Source organism: Talpa occidentalis, unplaced genomic scaffold (assembly GCF_014898055.3).
Source record: "Talpa occidentalis isolate TD23 unplaced genomic scaffold, MPIMG_talOcc4v2.1 talOcc4.9, whole genome shotgun sequence".
NCBI classification, from domain to species: domain Eukaryota; kingdom Metazoa; phylum Chordata; class Mammalia; order Eulipotyphla; family Talpidae; genus Talpa; species Talpa occidentalis.
In genome coordinates, this window is record NW_023605305.1 from 36,934,579 (window position 1) to 36,949,892 (window position 15,314).

Sequence of the window (15,314 nt, forward strand, 5' to 3'; positions counted from 1 at the left end):
AATGAATAGTTACCTGTTGTTATTGTGTTTTGCTTGTTTAACACACACACACATACACATGATGCTTTCTGCAGCATTAGCATAAGGGATCAAAGAGAGCAAAGCAAAGCCACATGGACCATCAACACTCACCAACTCTGACCACCACTTACCTAATTGGATGGCCTGGAATGGATCTCCCCCTCCCTACTACTACACATCCATTAGTTCTAAGGAAATTTCTTAGGTAAACCTCAGTTCATAATTACTTTTTCTTTTTTTTTCCTCCAATAAGCAGTTTTTGATTCCCTTCTCGGTGCCAAGCAAGAGAACTACAGGTATCTCCCAGAGCTTATGACAGTCCAGAGGTGTTCTGATAACAAGCACAAGTTTTGTTCTGACTCAGCCACCTGATGCCACAACCCCTGTTTAGTCCCTCTTAACGCTACCCTGTTACTCTGTTTTGATGGTTGTCTTAAATTACAGCTATCTGTTGTTTTTCCCTTTTTGCCCCCACCATATGTTAAATGTCCTGAGAGTAGAAATTGCTTTGCTCACTTTGTAAAATCCACAAGTCTTTATTGGGTTAAAATGAGACTTGACCCTCATCAGCCCTGTCTGTTCTATGTGGACCACTGCACTGGTCTTTGAAGTCTATTTTCTCTTAGTTTGTCTGCTCCCACACACCCAGACTCTTTCTGGCTGTCTGGGGGATCTCCCTAAGACATACCTTTGACCATGCCACTCCCTGACTTCTGTATCTCTAATAGTACCCTACCACCATCCTAAAGCATACAAATTCTTCTCATGGCAAATAAACTTCCTCAATCTGACTCTTGCCTAGTACAGAAACTTCCTTCCATTCCATTTTCCCTTCTTCTCTTCTCCTTACCTCTTTCCAAAAAGTAAAAGGCTATCACCCTGTCAATGACTTTGCATATGCTGATCCATCCACCTGGGATGCTGTTCCATTACTTATCTATCATGGGATATAATGTGAATGAATTAATAAATAGTAGACACACTACTGATAAAAGTTCTGTTCCTTGAATTTACAATGAATTTACAAGGCTAAGTGCCTTGCTTCCATTATCTTGTTTATTCCTCAAAAGAATTAATGAGGTAGCTAATATTTATACCCATTTTCCAGAAGAATAAATTGAGGCATGGAAGGAGATAAATAACTTGTCAAAGTCCATAGCATGAGGTGGAGAGGCTGAAGCCTTTCAAGGTCTTCCAAACTTGGAAACAAATTGTTAATTCCTATGCCAGACAGTAAGTTGCAATTTAAATGTCACCTCCTCTCTGTAACTTTTTCTGATCATCCCCCGCCCTTGCCATGGGATTAGTCACTCTGTCCTCTGAGTACCCACAGCACTTTGTACAGACTGCTGTTTATATTATCTTGACATTTCTTTTGTCAATCTCTCATGTTCATCTCCACCAGAGAGCAAAGTCCTGGGGGAAAGAATTGTAGCCAGCATCTCTGAGCTGTCTGAGTATTTATCACATTGTTTGAGATGCTATAAATGCTTTATACTTGATTGTTGGATGAATGGGGGCAAAATATGGATAGAAAAACAGTCCAGGGAATATAGACAGACCAGGACAGGGCCAGAAGCCCCGACTTCTGCCCATGACTTTTTGCACAATTTTAAACTTCTGTTTCCATTTCCATCTTTAAAATGAAACCATCTGCCTTTTTGGCTTCACAGGCTGGTCAGAAGATAAGTGAAATTATATATATGAAAATGCTTTAGTTTGACTAATTCATGCATTCCTATTTTTAAAGAAATGGGATTTGAGGTTTTTTTTTTTCCTAATGACAAAAGAAAAGTAAAATCATTTTAAAAAAAGTGAAACTACAGAAATGCACAAATCATGTCTCCATTAGCAGAAGATAATGTTTGTATCTTTTAGCTACAAAACAAGGTTCCCAGGTTGGAACTCTGGAACATCTAGGGTCTCTGGGTAGGGGCTACATTTTTTTTCCCTCATGACCTTCAGGGTACCTTATGACTTTCTTACTGTGGTTGTTTTTATATTCCTGCAATCCTTCTCTATATTTAAGTCATAGACTGTTCTTGGGTTATTAAAAAAATCATCATAAATATTCAGTGGCCACACAAATGCATCACAGTATGAATGTAGCTAAATCTAGAAAAATGGGCTGTGATTTTAAAGGATTATTTGACAGAATTGATTCCTTTGAGTCATGTAAGAAGAACAGTGCCCTGGGTAGGGACAATGTGGACCAGTGACCTGTGAAGCGAGCCTGTTTCATTTGCAGTGTTCCAATAGGGTTTCTCCGTGAGCAGCTTCAGTGGCTCAACAGTTCCCAGGGAAGGACACTCGGTGATGGAATTTGTCCTTCCAGTCTGGGTTCCAGGCCTTTGCAGCAAACATAAGGTGGTCAGTCTCATCTCAAGGGAGCTTTATTCACAGCCCAGCTTAGCAAAAGCTTAATATTACTTCACAATCCAGGAGAGCTCCCAAAGCCATGAAATAGCTTGAAATCTTATTCCTAACACTTGTGTCAAAGCAGGGAGGAAACTATATCCCTGAAGGAGGATAATAATGACTCCATTTGTTAGGTCCTGTGCTACGAGCTTTACACATACATTTCTGTTCAATCCTCAACATAGGTTTGACAGGTAATGACCGTGATTAGCCCCACTGAACAGATGAGGAAGCTGAGGAGCAGAATTGTGAAGTAGAAAAAATTCCTGGTAATGCAATAAGGTCTCCTCCGCCCTCAATATAAACAGGACATTCAAATTCTATACCATGTGCTCTAACTCCATAGCCCTGTGAAAGCAATGCTGGGTATGAAATTGTTCAGTTGATACTCAATGGCAGACATAAAGTTCTACATTTTTCCAAGGACCAGAAAAGGCAATCCTCTCTTCAGGGCCAGGAAATAGGACAGGAGGAAGAGTGGAGTATGACCTTTAAGAATGCATGTAAAAATATTTGTTCCAAAGCAGATCTATCCAAAAGACACTGAGATATTTGTGAGGTGATTTCATTAGGAGGACGACATATTGGCCTTCTGTGACTACATTTTTTTTCTAGTGCTTGATGGGCAATCTTCAAAATTGGTCTCTGCCTCTCCCTCTCTGGGAGCTGACAGAAGCAACCCTGGGAGCCCAGTTGAGCCTCTCTAGGAACCAGCTTCCATAGGGCCTGAGCTCACTTTCCTGCAGACCCACATGGTGCGTCCCTGAGCAACATGTGAAAGTGTTGTGGCATCAGCAGCATGGCAGACACTATCTAGGTACACTCTTTAGTCAAGGCCAATGTCTGCTTGATTGGGCAGGTCAGAGAGAATGCGGTAGCTGTTAGAACAAAATTAGGAACCTCATAATTCCTTTTAATTCCCATTATATGGCCCATCATCGAACAGAAGGCAAGTTTGAAGAATGAAACCAACTCTTTTATGCCTCATATCTCAAATTTTAATGTGTCTAAAATAATTCTATCACAGAGGGCTAGTGAAATAATTGGGAATTTTATATTTTAAAAAAATAAGGAAAAGCCTAACAGGAAACATATCTTTTGTCATCTTATTTTTTAAGTAAGAAGTTTTTTAAAGCTAGACATTAATTTGTCATTGCAATTACTTCTTTCCATTAATTCTCTCCAATCAGCTTGGACTGAGTGTCTGGTACATGCCAAGCCTTCATTCAGTGACTGGGGTCTGAAAGGTAATAGAGCACAGTCCCTCTCCTTACAGATCATAGCCTACTGAGAAACTTACATAGGTCAAGAGAAAATTCCCTTATGACATGTCATGACAAATGGACCCAGAGCAATGATTTCATGATGAAACATGATCTTGAAGAGTGAGAGACTGTTTCAAGGACCAAGAGATGGAGATAAATCGAGAGATGCTGCTCCCACTTACAATGCCCTATTCCTTCCTCGACCTAAAGTTTTCAAGTCAATTAAAAACAAGAACTAGTTCTTTAAATTCTATCCAGTACTGACTTCTCTATGTTATGGGTTCTTTATAAGTTATGCTGTTAATCCATTTTTGACATATTTATTATATTGTATTAAATTTTTATATTTTATTATATATATTATATGTTATAGAATAAGTACAACCTGATATGCAATTACTAAAATCCTTATTCAAGCAAAGCTTCCCCATTCACCAGACATACCCTCCATCTCACCATTCATATTACCATATCAGCAGCAACCAAGCTACCCTGAGGTAATGATGCCATCTTTTGGTTATCAACTGGAATTTCAGGTCTCATATAATTTTTACTACTTTCTTAAACTAATCTATCTTATTAATAACTCTCTCTTTCTAAGGAATTTACTTAGTTCCTTATTAATTTATCACAGGAAAACAATTTCCTAGACATGTCTAGCAAAATGTATAAAATATCAGTTGATGTGGACTGTAGCTTCTTCCTTCCCAGGCATGTGATGCTAGGCAAGGATCTTAAGCAATCTGAGTACTGTTTCTTCTTCGAGAAGGAATCATATTTTTTTGCCATAGATTAAATGTGATAATGCCCTTAAAGCACCATTTCCATCACATCACAGGCTCTCAAGAAATGTTAACTACTATTATTACTGACACATACATCCTCCCCCACACCTTTTTACTTGTCCAGTTATTCAGTAATGACTCTCTCTCCTCCCTTGTTCTCCAACATAAGGCTAATAATAGTAATGCTTATTAAGGAAAAGAATGATGGTTTCTATGTAAATAAAACAGTAGGAATTGCATTCCTTCGGTAGGGGTTCATTGAGATCATCCGGTTTGGCAGGGACACGTGTTTCCTACAGATGCAGAGGTAATGAAGTCAGGAATTATTCTGCAGAACTAAGAAGGATGTTTGCATGATAGTATGATGAGTACATGAAGGACGTTCAAGCTGAAAAGCAGTATGTGGATCAAGATGTGCCTCCCAGGAAAAACATGAAGAAGTAAGAAGTAGAAGGTCTTGAAAGGAAAGGTAAGAAGAGATTATGTGCTGAATGCAGGGAATGACAAGCAGAGGGACACAAAAAGAGTGTTTGGAACTTACAGAGCAGTCTGTTGTGTTGGTATAAAAGTGGAAGGTAAAGACCATGGGGAACGAGACAGGAGCAGACTAGGTACCCTGAGGACCATGGGGAGTATCTGGGTCTTTGTGCTTGGCTACTGTGGGACACTGATGCTATCTTACCAAGAAAGTTCCACTTAAAAGAACACATTGGCCACAATGGCAAGAATTCAAAAGGGAAGAAAGAGGAAACAGTATGTCTGTTAGAAGACTGAAGCAATAGCAGTAGATGGTCAAGGCCATATTCGAGTAAGGAGCAATGTGATGGAGAATAGCATTTGGATTTGAGAAACCTTTATAACAAAAATCAACAGAACCTGGAGAGGCACTAGATGTGGAAAGAGGAGACTCCATCTCCCTTTAAAACCTTTCAGAATCTCCAAGTCTCTATTCTAGTTTTGACTTCTTTGAAGCTTCCTATTTCTTAAGTGCCAACACAGAGACAGTTCTTGTTCTAATTTGATAGGTTTGATGGTAAAATGGCCAGGGTTGAGGTGATGGACCATAGAAATATCATTGCTATAATAAAACCACCAAAAATTCTGTACAGTTTTTATGGGTTTCTGAATGTTGATATTTAGGTAATCTCACTAGATAGCATAGTTTAGGTAGGGCAGCAAAATGGGTTTAAGTTGGTCATTATTACTTTAAAAATATTTGATGCCTAAAAAGAACTTAAGATATTAATAGTGTAGAAGTGAATGAAACAGCATTTAAGAGCAGAGACTCTAGAAACAGTACTGCTTGGGCTCAAATCCTAGTTCTTCCATTGATAATCTGTGTGATTACAGGCAAGTTATAAAATCTCTCTGTGCCTCAGTTATATGCAAAATATGAGATCCTGATGCAGGTTATATGAGGTAAAATATATAGGTGCTTAACTCCTTCACTGGAACACAAGATCTTCCTTCAGTAAGTGACAACTTTATTATCAATATTATTTGTTAACATGGTGTTGGGTTGCTGCACAGTCAAGAGTCCACCAACCATTTCTTTTTTTTTTTTTTAACATTTATTTATTTATTTATATAAGAACTGGGGTACAGGCCAGATGCGCGGGAGGGTGAGAGGATTCACTAGAGACAGAGCGGGGAACAGAACAGGCAGACTGATGAAATTACACTGCTGAGGGGAGCAGTGGGCATGACAAGAGAGGTCTGCCGCACCATGTGGGAACCTGGCCAGCCAGCCGGGATGGAACCAGCACTGCAAAGGCTGCGGACAGCTTCACAGTGCAGTGCTCAACCACCTGCGCCACCAGGGGAGGCCCCCACCAACCATTTCTGGCTGGGATCCCACCAATTCATATCCATGGACCTATAACTAATTATCTTGCTGTAGCCCCGCACAGTCCTTGGGGAGTCTCTGGGCTCCTGTTCCAAAGTAAAGTTTATACATAGGTGCGCCACCCACCATTTGGAAAGGGAACTCAGAGCTTTGAAGCCCATGTTTTCTGATGACTCAGGCATTTTCCAGTGTTGTTGTGAGGTGAAGTGGTGGCGGATGGGGTGAGTTCCTTTTTTTTTTTTTTTTAACAAACTGCTGAGAATATCTGGAGCTGGCATAATACCAACTGCATTTACCTTTATTTAATCACTCAGTAGACTCCTCTGCGAAAACCAGGGTAATTAGGCCCAAAATATATCACCCAAAGTCTTATGTTAACTACCCGATATAAAAGCTAGATCCCAATTTCAACAAAATTACCAGATCATTTCCCTTCCAAGAACTTCTGGCAGTGTTTAAGTTCTCTGGTTGATTCTCTCTATGGGAGGGTCTGTCCCCAGCACTGGGAAGTAGAAGGCAGGGGGGCACCATCTCTAGAGCAGTCAGCAGGATGTACTGGCCAGGGAGGGTTCCCTGAAGTACCCCCTCATCTACTACACACACAAGCCTGGAGAATTTTCCTCACATTGCTTCTGACCTATGGGGCTGAACAATGCCTTACGAAAGGAAACATAGGGGACTGGATAAGTCAGACATCCCTGGGCTCAGATATATGCTGTCTGACTCTGGCCAGGATGCTTCTATACTCTGATGATCAGATTATTCTCGTAACCAACAGGAGATAGTGATAATTACCTGTGAGAACTCAAGGATGTGTTCTACCATATGGTAGGGATTTTCAGTCAAACTTTTTTTCTTATGTTATATTTAACATCTCTGAAGATTATCATTAGTGCAATAATCAACCACTGTGGGGCAGTTTAATTGGTAGCATGTTCTCTTTCTTATGGACATAGAAAATCACGGTGCATCTTATACTTGATAAAATATGACAGAAATTATGACACAGAAACTCTTCCCTGGTAAAACGCAGACTCTCAGAGATTATTGGGGTTTTCCATTACTCTTCTCCTCTTACACCATAACCTTCTTAATGGAACCATGAATATGTAGGAAAAAAAAAAAAGAATATTACCAACACAAGAGCTTTTGGATTGAGTCAGAAAACAACAGTGATTTCTATCAATAGGTAATATTTGCAAATATCCTGCAGACCTCACTGAGCCCCAATCTAATGCTTATAACAGACATATCTAATTACTTTAGCACTTCTTTTCACTAAGGTATAGCCTCTGAATCCTTCTCAACACAGTTCTATAGGCTGCCACTACCAATCCACTAGAACTAGCACATGAAATGAAATCTATTTTATATCCCTGACTCAGGAACTTTGGAAAAGATATTGGCCAAAACAGGAAATGTATATATAAGACAATGACCTCAAAAATGCTAAGAGTTCATACACAGAATAAACCATGATCTAGAGAGATGAATCCAGCATAAAGTCACAGAGCCAACTTTACAGTATTAGTGTGGAGACTTTCTCCTGTTCTCTGTGCTTTCCACCTACCCAGGCTGTCTTTCTTAACATCAAGGTCAAACTTGTTGGTAACAAGTGAACTAACAGATCTCTAATAGACTGGACTCTGGCAAAGAGAGGAAGAGGGGGCAGCAGTCATGTAAAAGGTCTTTTTTTTTCCTTTGCTTGTTGTTTTTGTAAAATTTTCCTTTTGCTCATTTGCCACCATCAACACTTGATTGTGCAGGCAATCTATGGAAAAACTCAGGAACTGCTATTTCCAGCAAATGATAATTACAATGTTCCAGGTACCAGAGGTGATCCATCATAACCCTATGCATCCTGTAATTTTAATAGCTAACACCTTTTATCACAATGTTCCTACTCTTACAAATCAGAAATGAAAAATCACTATGTAACCCCACATAAGGATGTGAGACCAACCCGCTGCCCCACACCTGGTCAAGGACTTCTTGGGATTTCAGAGATACTAGACCTACCTAGTATTTGCATAAATATTGATTGTTTAGTATTCCCAAGCAGTAGAAACTAACAAACAAAAGTCACACCTGGAAAATTAAAAGTGATGGTTGGAATGGAGATGTCTCTTCCTCGTCAAATTTCAATTTGAAATTAAATTGGGGCCTTCACAGCTAAGACAGGGAACTCTGACCTCTGAGTAATTACTTTCTAACACCATTTTTCCCTTTAATTTGGAAGAGATATTTCTAGTTTAAGAATTGCTGAAAAGACCCATTTTATGAAAATGAGGCTAGCTCTTAAGAAAACCCTGTTCATGTCTTCCTTTGAGTTCAGGCACATTCCCATTCCTGTTGAGGTGTGTTTGCTACATACTCTAGTGCTCCCCACTCAGCACTTGCACTGTTGTAATTACACTAGCTAACTCAGGAATCATCGAGACTAATGACACAGCTTACAACTTAGAAACTGAGAGGAATCAGACTAGGAGGTGGGTGGGTGGGGACAGGAAAGTCTGAACAGGCAATTCCTTACACTGCTCTTGCATTCCAGATATTTAGAAAAAAAAAAACAAAACATTCAATGCTGAACTAAGAGTAATCCAAATTGAAGGAAAAGCATGTACAAAAATAAAAAAGTATAACATAAGACAGCATTTTCAGGGATTTGTTCACTTCATCATTTTTCAACATATATTTATCAAGTATCCAGAATACCAGGCACTCTGCTGCATGCTGAGGATGGAAGAATGAGTAAATTCTAATGCCTGCCCTCAAAGAGGCCCATGGAATTTAGGGGTGGAATATAAAAACAGAAAATCATGTTGCATCAGGGGCCCAATGACGGAGAGTATGCAGAGGCTCTAAGAGCAAATGGGGAGCTAACAGGGGAGGCACTGAGGCCAGATGTACTGAAAACAGTAGGACTTGGTAGGTGATTAAAAGTGGCAAGCAGGTGAATGGGGCAGAGTGTGTGTGTGTGTGTGTGTGTGTGTGTGTGTGTGTGTGTGTTGGAGGAGTGGCAGGTATTAAGGGTAGCTCCTCTGTTTCTGTAGGTCAGAACCATAAGTTAAGAACATGAAGTCAGTGAGAGTGTGAGGAAGGCCCTCGGGGGCTGCTAATAAGTAGGGGCTAGACGTGGTGAATTTGAAGTAATTTAGAGACATCCCATTGGAGGAGGTCCTGGTCTTCCTGAGGGCACAGACCATAATAATTCATTTCTGAGTCTTTGTCCTGAGTTTATGAGAGGGCTCATAAAATACCAAATGAATACATAAGTGAATATTATGTACAAGAAATATGTGTAAATGCTTTTTGGGTGTTACTGAATTCTCCCAGCAACTCTATCAGGAAGGTCTATTATTAGCCCACTTTACAGAGAGGTCTAAGTCTAAAATACTTATACTGTGAAAGAGGAACTACAGCACATTCACAGATAAAAATGATTCAAAAAGAGGCAGGGCACATGAAAAGAAGCTCAACATCATTAGTGATCAGGAAACACAAATTAAAATCACAGTGAGATGCCATTAAAGTTGTTATAATCCAAAGGATTGACAACATTAGGTGTTGGTGAGGATATAGATAAACCAGACCCTCACACATTGCTGGTGGAAATGTAAAATATATAGCCACCATGGAAAACAGTTTGGCTGTTTCTTATAAAGTTAAACATACACTTTCCATATGCCCCAAAAATTCCACTCCTAGATTTCTACCCAAATGTAATTAAAATACATTCACTTCATAAAATCTTGCTTGTGAATGTTTGTAGCAATATTATTCATAATTGCCAAGAGTTGGAAGCAATTCAAATATCTCCCAACTAATGAATGGATAAACAAAATGTGATATATTCCTAAAATGTCATACTATTAAATTAGAATTAGGAATTAAGTACTAAAACATCCTAAAATATGGATAAACCTCAAAATATTATGCTAAGAAAGTGGTCAGACACAAAAGACCTCAAATTGTATGAATTCACTTATATGAAATGTCCAGAAAAGGCACCTATAAAGACAGAGAGTAGATTAGTGACTGCTTAGGACTGGGAGGATATGGATGAGATGGGAAATGACTGAAAATGGAAATCTGGGGGATGAAGGTAGATTCTAATTGAATTATGGAGATGGTTGCACAGCTGCATACATGTGTGGAAACTGGTAAAACTGAATACCTTCAATGGTTAGATTTTAAAACATGTAAATTATATTTCAATGAAATTGTTAAAAGAAAAAGAGAATTGAGCAATTTAGAATGGGGGAGGTTGGTGAGTTTCAGGGCAGCTTCATAAGAAAAATACATTTCTCTTGGACTTGAAAAGTAGATAGAATTTTAATAGACAGCAAGGACACAAAAAGGAACTACAGACAGAAAAAGTGGCACGAAAGTGAGAAATTGCCAGGCATGTTTGGGCAATATCCATGGGCATATCCATTTTCAGTGGATACTTGGATAGAGAAAAGTACAGGGAAAGCCTGAACAATTTGATTGTGGCCATATCTCAGAATGACCAGATTAATGCACTTATGACTTAATTTTTTATACAATGGGGAGTCATTAAATATTCTAGAATAGGGGAGTGTCCTGACAAGGATGAATGGGACAGCAGTAAAGTGTGTTGGAAGGGCAAGTGACCAGGACAGAGCATCAAATAAAAAGCTCAGGGAGTTTTTTTGGCTGTAGTGAATGAAGGTCAAACTATGCTCATTTTTCTGTCTCAATAAAGCAAAGGCATAGAGAGATGACTTACATCAGAAAGAAAGGGAAATAATAATGGATATCCATTATTTGGGGATTTCTATGATCCAGGCACTGTTTCAAAGAATCACAGTTATAAAGGAGAGACAGAGAATTAAGAGCTTGCTCTGTACAGAAGGAGCCAAATACGTTGACTACCATCTTTAGGTCTGACTCCAAAGAGAAGGAGATTAGAGAGGTCATAAAATGCTTATCTAAGGAGTTTTATGGGAACTGCAGTTATAAAAACTTGTAACTGAATCAGAAATGGTTGAGACAAATGACAGAGACCAATTTACATGGCTCTGTGCCTCAGAAAGGCAAGAGTGCTTGGCACTGCTGGCTGTCACCACTCCTTTGATAGCCATAATGTACATTAAGTAAATATGCATTGACATGAGCAGACAGAAGCAAATGGGAATAAAAAGATTTCTATTTGATCCCTTCTTGGGATCAAATCCTTGCAAAGTTACTGTCAGAATCACACTCAACACCTTATATACTGTCTCCCTAAGGCAGGATTATAGTATATTGAGAATCAACATTCCACACCTGATGTACATGTACATTTAAAGCAGCGTTCCCAAATTGGTTTTCAGAGAGCTGAAGCTAGCTGTCTTGGGATCACAGAGTGTTTACAGCTATTTTTTTAATTAGCTGGCAACACTTAAAGATCAGGAAATTTCACATAAAGTATAAGGATTTCAGCTTCTCTTGAGACATTGGGGGGTTTGGCAACTATATGGCAAATCCCACATGGTGTTAATCAGAGATGAGTAGCACTTGTCATCCTTAAACCTTAAAGTCCCTACCTGGTACATTTCATTCATTCATTTACTTATTCATATTCAATGACTATTATCAAATACCTACTATATGCCTAGCACTCTTACTGCACTGGACAAAAACAAAACAAAACAAAACAAAACTAAACTCCTTATATTTTTAGAGTCCATATTCTCACAAGACAACATATAAACATATGTGCACATGAGTGTGTGTGTCAGGTGGTAATAAGTACTGAGACAAATGAAGAAGTAAAACACAGATGTTGAAAGAGGGTAAACAGGTGCCAGGCACTACAGACCAGGTAGCCGAGGCAAGAAAATCTCTCTGATTAAGTGACACCTAAGCCAACACCTGATTAACCGGAGGGAACACTCAGACCACTGGAGAAGATAGAACAATTCAAGAGAGTATCAAATGAAATCATGTTTCATCAGGGAGGGGGGGAGGTAACACAAAACTGAATGAGCAAGGGGCAGGAGTTATTTCAGGCCCCAGTTATGGTTTGGATTTTATGAGTGAGTTGGGAAACCATGGGTGGGCTTAAGCAGAGGAGTGATGTTGATGGCTATTGATTCCTGTAAGAATTAGAATTTTTGGCCTTTGGTTTAACGTAAGTATGGTCAAAGGCTAAAAGGACTATTTCCCTCTGGAGAGGGAAAATAATAAAACTGATAAGCAGGAATCTCCTGATTTCTGAATATAGTGTTTGTGCAGAAGAATAGCCTCACTTTTAACAACATTTTGAAGCAACTGGCATCTTCAGTCACATTTCACATTGAATGAAGCCACTTAGACCAAACTCAAGTGCAACTAGGCACTGCTTGATTCCAGACCAGAAAAGAGGTTCTTGGAACATTCTGCTGGACCCACCTATAGACACTGTCTCTCTCAGTTCTCCATCATTACCAGTGACATTCCATCTCCCCTGATATATCAACTTGGTAGATAAGTTCTAAGTCTTTGATAGCCATAATGTACATTAAGTAAATATGCATTGACATGAGCATATAGAAGCAAATGGGAATAAAAAGATTTTTATTTGATCCCTTCTTGGGGTCAAATCCTTGCAAAGTTACTGTCAGAATCACACTCAACACCTTATATTGATAAATTTCAGCCTCTTGAGAAACTCTCATGCTCTCCCAACTCAGACAGAAAAAAATCTAACCCTTGTACTCCAAAGCAAAGCAACAATCAGTGTTGGGTGTTTGACATGATCTGTTCTTCCAGAAAATCCATTCCCTGACCATGAACAATTGGCAATATTGGAAAAGAAGAGGATATGTACTCACAATCAGAACGTGATCCCGCCCCATGGTGATGACCGTCCTGTTCACTGTGCGAAGCAGCTGGACCATGATCTCTTGAATATGGTGGTAGGTGAAAGCCTGTAATACATTCAGAGACATCAGTATGACAACTAGGACATTGTATCTGCACCCCTTCCAAAGGAAATACAACAGTGATTGCATATGGTAGTCATCAAGATTACCACCAAGAGCCCCAGGCTGCCATCTTCCTCTATTTCATCATTATCATCATGGTTGTTGCTGTCATCATATCCCCATTGCTACCAGCACCTGGTATGGGACACCAGAAATTTCACTAACCACCTTAAATATAAGCTAATGATTAAGAACTTAAGCTCTGCAATCAAAATATTTGGTTCAGAATACTGTTAAGAATTATTGTGCTATGTTGGCTGAGTTACTTCTTTGAATTTGGGTTTCTTCATCTGTGTAACAGTCAGAGTCTTACCTTGTAAACTGGGATAAGTAGGAAATTTAATTCAGGTCATTGTTTATACATGCAATAAAGAAGCTGCGACACAAACTAACGTAGAGATTAGCAACAGGAGGAAGCCATTATCATACCTAGACTGGAGGGACAAATAGAGAGGTGCTTCCAGAGTGCTTCCAGAGCCTGGGACTGAGGTTCTATAATGGAAACTGGAACCATGGGGTGCTTTGCAGCACAATATGCATCATCTGCCTTGGGGGTGGTTCAGGGTGAACCAGGTTATTACACTGATTGATTTCTGCCCACTTTAAATATAAACTCCTGAACCTTGGGTAGTGTTTGCTTATGCTTTTTTGCGGTACATAAAAATATTGTGCATATTTCCTAAGATTTTTTTTTGATCCCAGGCCTTAAGGAACAGAATTTCTTCCATAACACCAGGAAAATGGTCTAACCAAATGGAAAGGTCCTGGGATTTTGAACACAGATGCTCTGAGTTCCAACTCTGCACTTGCAGCTGTGTGACCTTCCTTACCATGTAATCTCTCTGAGCCTCAACATTCCTCCTATATAAAATGTGGGTTGTTCTCTCTTGTCTTTTGAGGTTGGAGTGAACATAAAAGTTACAGGTGTACCTATGTTTATTGCAGCACTATTTACAATAGGTAAGCTATGCCCAAAAATAGATGACTGGATCAAGAAGATGTGGTACATATACACAATGGAATATTACTCAGCAATCAAAAAAGATAAACTCATGCAATTTGCAGCAACATAGATGGAGCTAGAAGGGATCATGCTCAGTGAAATAAACCAGAAAGAAAAAGAAAAATACTGGATGGTCTCACTCATAACAGGAATCTAGAAAACCTAAATAGGGACCAGGAAAAAGACTAATTACAATAAAGTAAAAATTAAAATCAACAAGCAACTATAAACCAGAGACACACTATGGCGGGGGGAGGGGAGGCAGGGGAAGGGAGTAGGATCAAAACAAGGGTGGTAGAATTGTATGGGGACTATAACCAAGATGAAAATGCATACATTGTGCAAAAATGAAAAATGATGTAAAAATATATAAAATAAAAAATAAAAATGTTACAGGTGCAGTTCTAGAAAATTCACTCCTCTAATGCCATTGCAGGCATTTCTGTAGGTCAGTCATAGAGCCTGGGCATCTGTGATTTCTGAATTTTATGTGGGTTATTTCATAACTGAGATCCACAATACAATACCCCATGAGGCTCTGGTGATGAACACCAAGGTGTTCGAACAGCCTGTGGCACCAGAACCTTGCCAGAGCCTGACACAAAGAAAGTGTTCAATAAACGGAGGCTGAAAAGGTGATGGCACCCACATTCATTTATAAGCACCTTACTCACCTCTGCTGCATTCAACTGATTCGCAGTTGGGGGAAGGGAAGAAAAAGAAAGAAACCCTCCTACTAAAAACAATCCTCCCCTCCCAACCTGCTTTCAATGTCTATTCCCATCCAACAATGAATGACTCAGAACTTGCTGGCTCTCTTTATCTCAGACTCACTTCTGCATTTTGGTTAATCCCTGATTCTCCAACCCTGTTTGACAAGAGGGTGCTTGTGACCCTCCTCCCCACAGAGCTTCCATCAGAACATATATTTTATGGAAACAAGTCATCATGTTCCATCACCGCAGCCAACTCTCAGTTTTCTGCTCTATCCTCATGTCTGGT

At 39.4% G+C, this 15,314-nt stretch overlaps 1 protein-coding gene across 1 annotated transcript in view; it reads right to left on the bottom strand.

The window, feature by feature from the left end:
• The window catches only part of DOCK2 (dedicator of cytokinesis 2), a 395,355-nt gene that overhangs the window by 211,006 nt on the left and 169,035 nt on the right, over positions 1-15,314 (bottom strand). Inside the window, exon 27 of the mRNA XM_054691629.1 lies at positions 13,157-13,252. Coding sequence (XP_054547604.1) covers positions 13,157-13,252 — 96 coding nt within the window. The remainder of the gene's footprint in view (positions 1-13,156; positions 13,253-15,314) is intronic.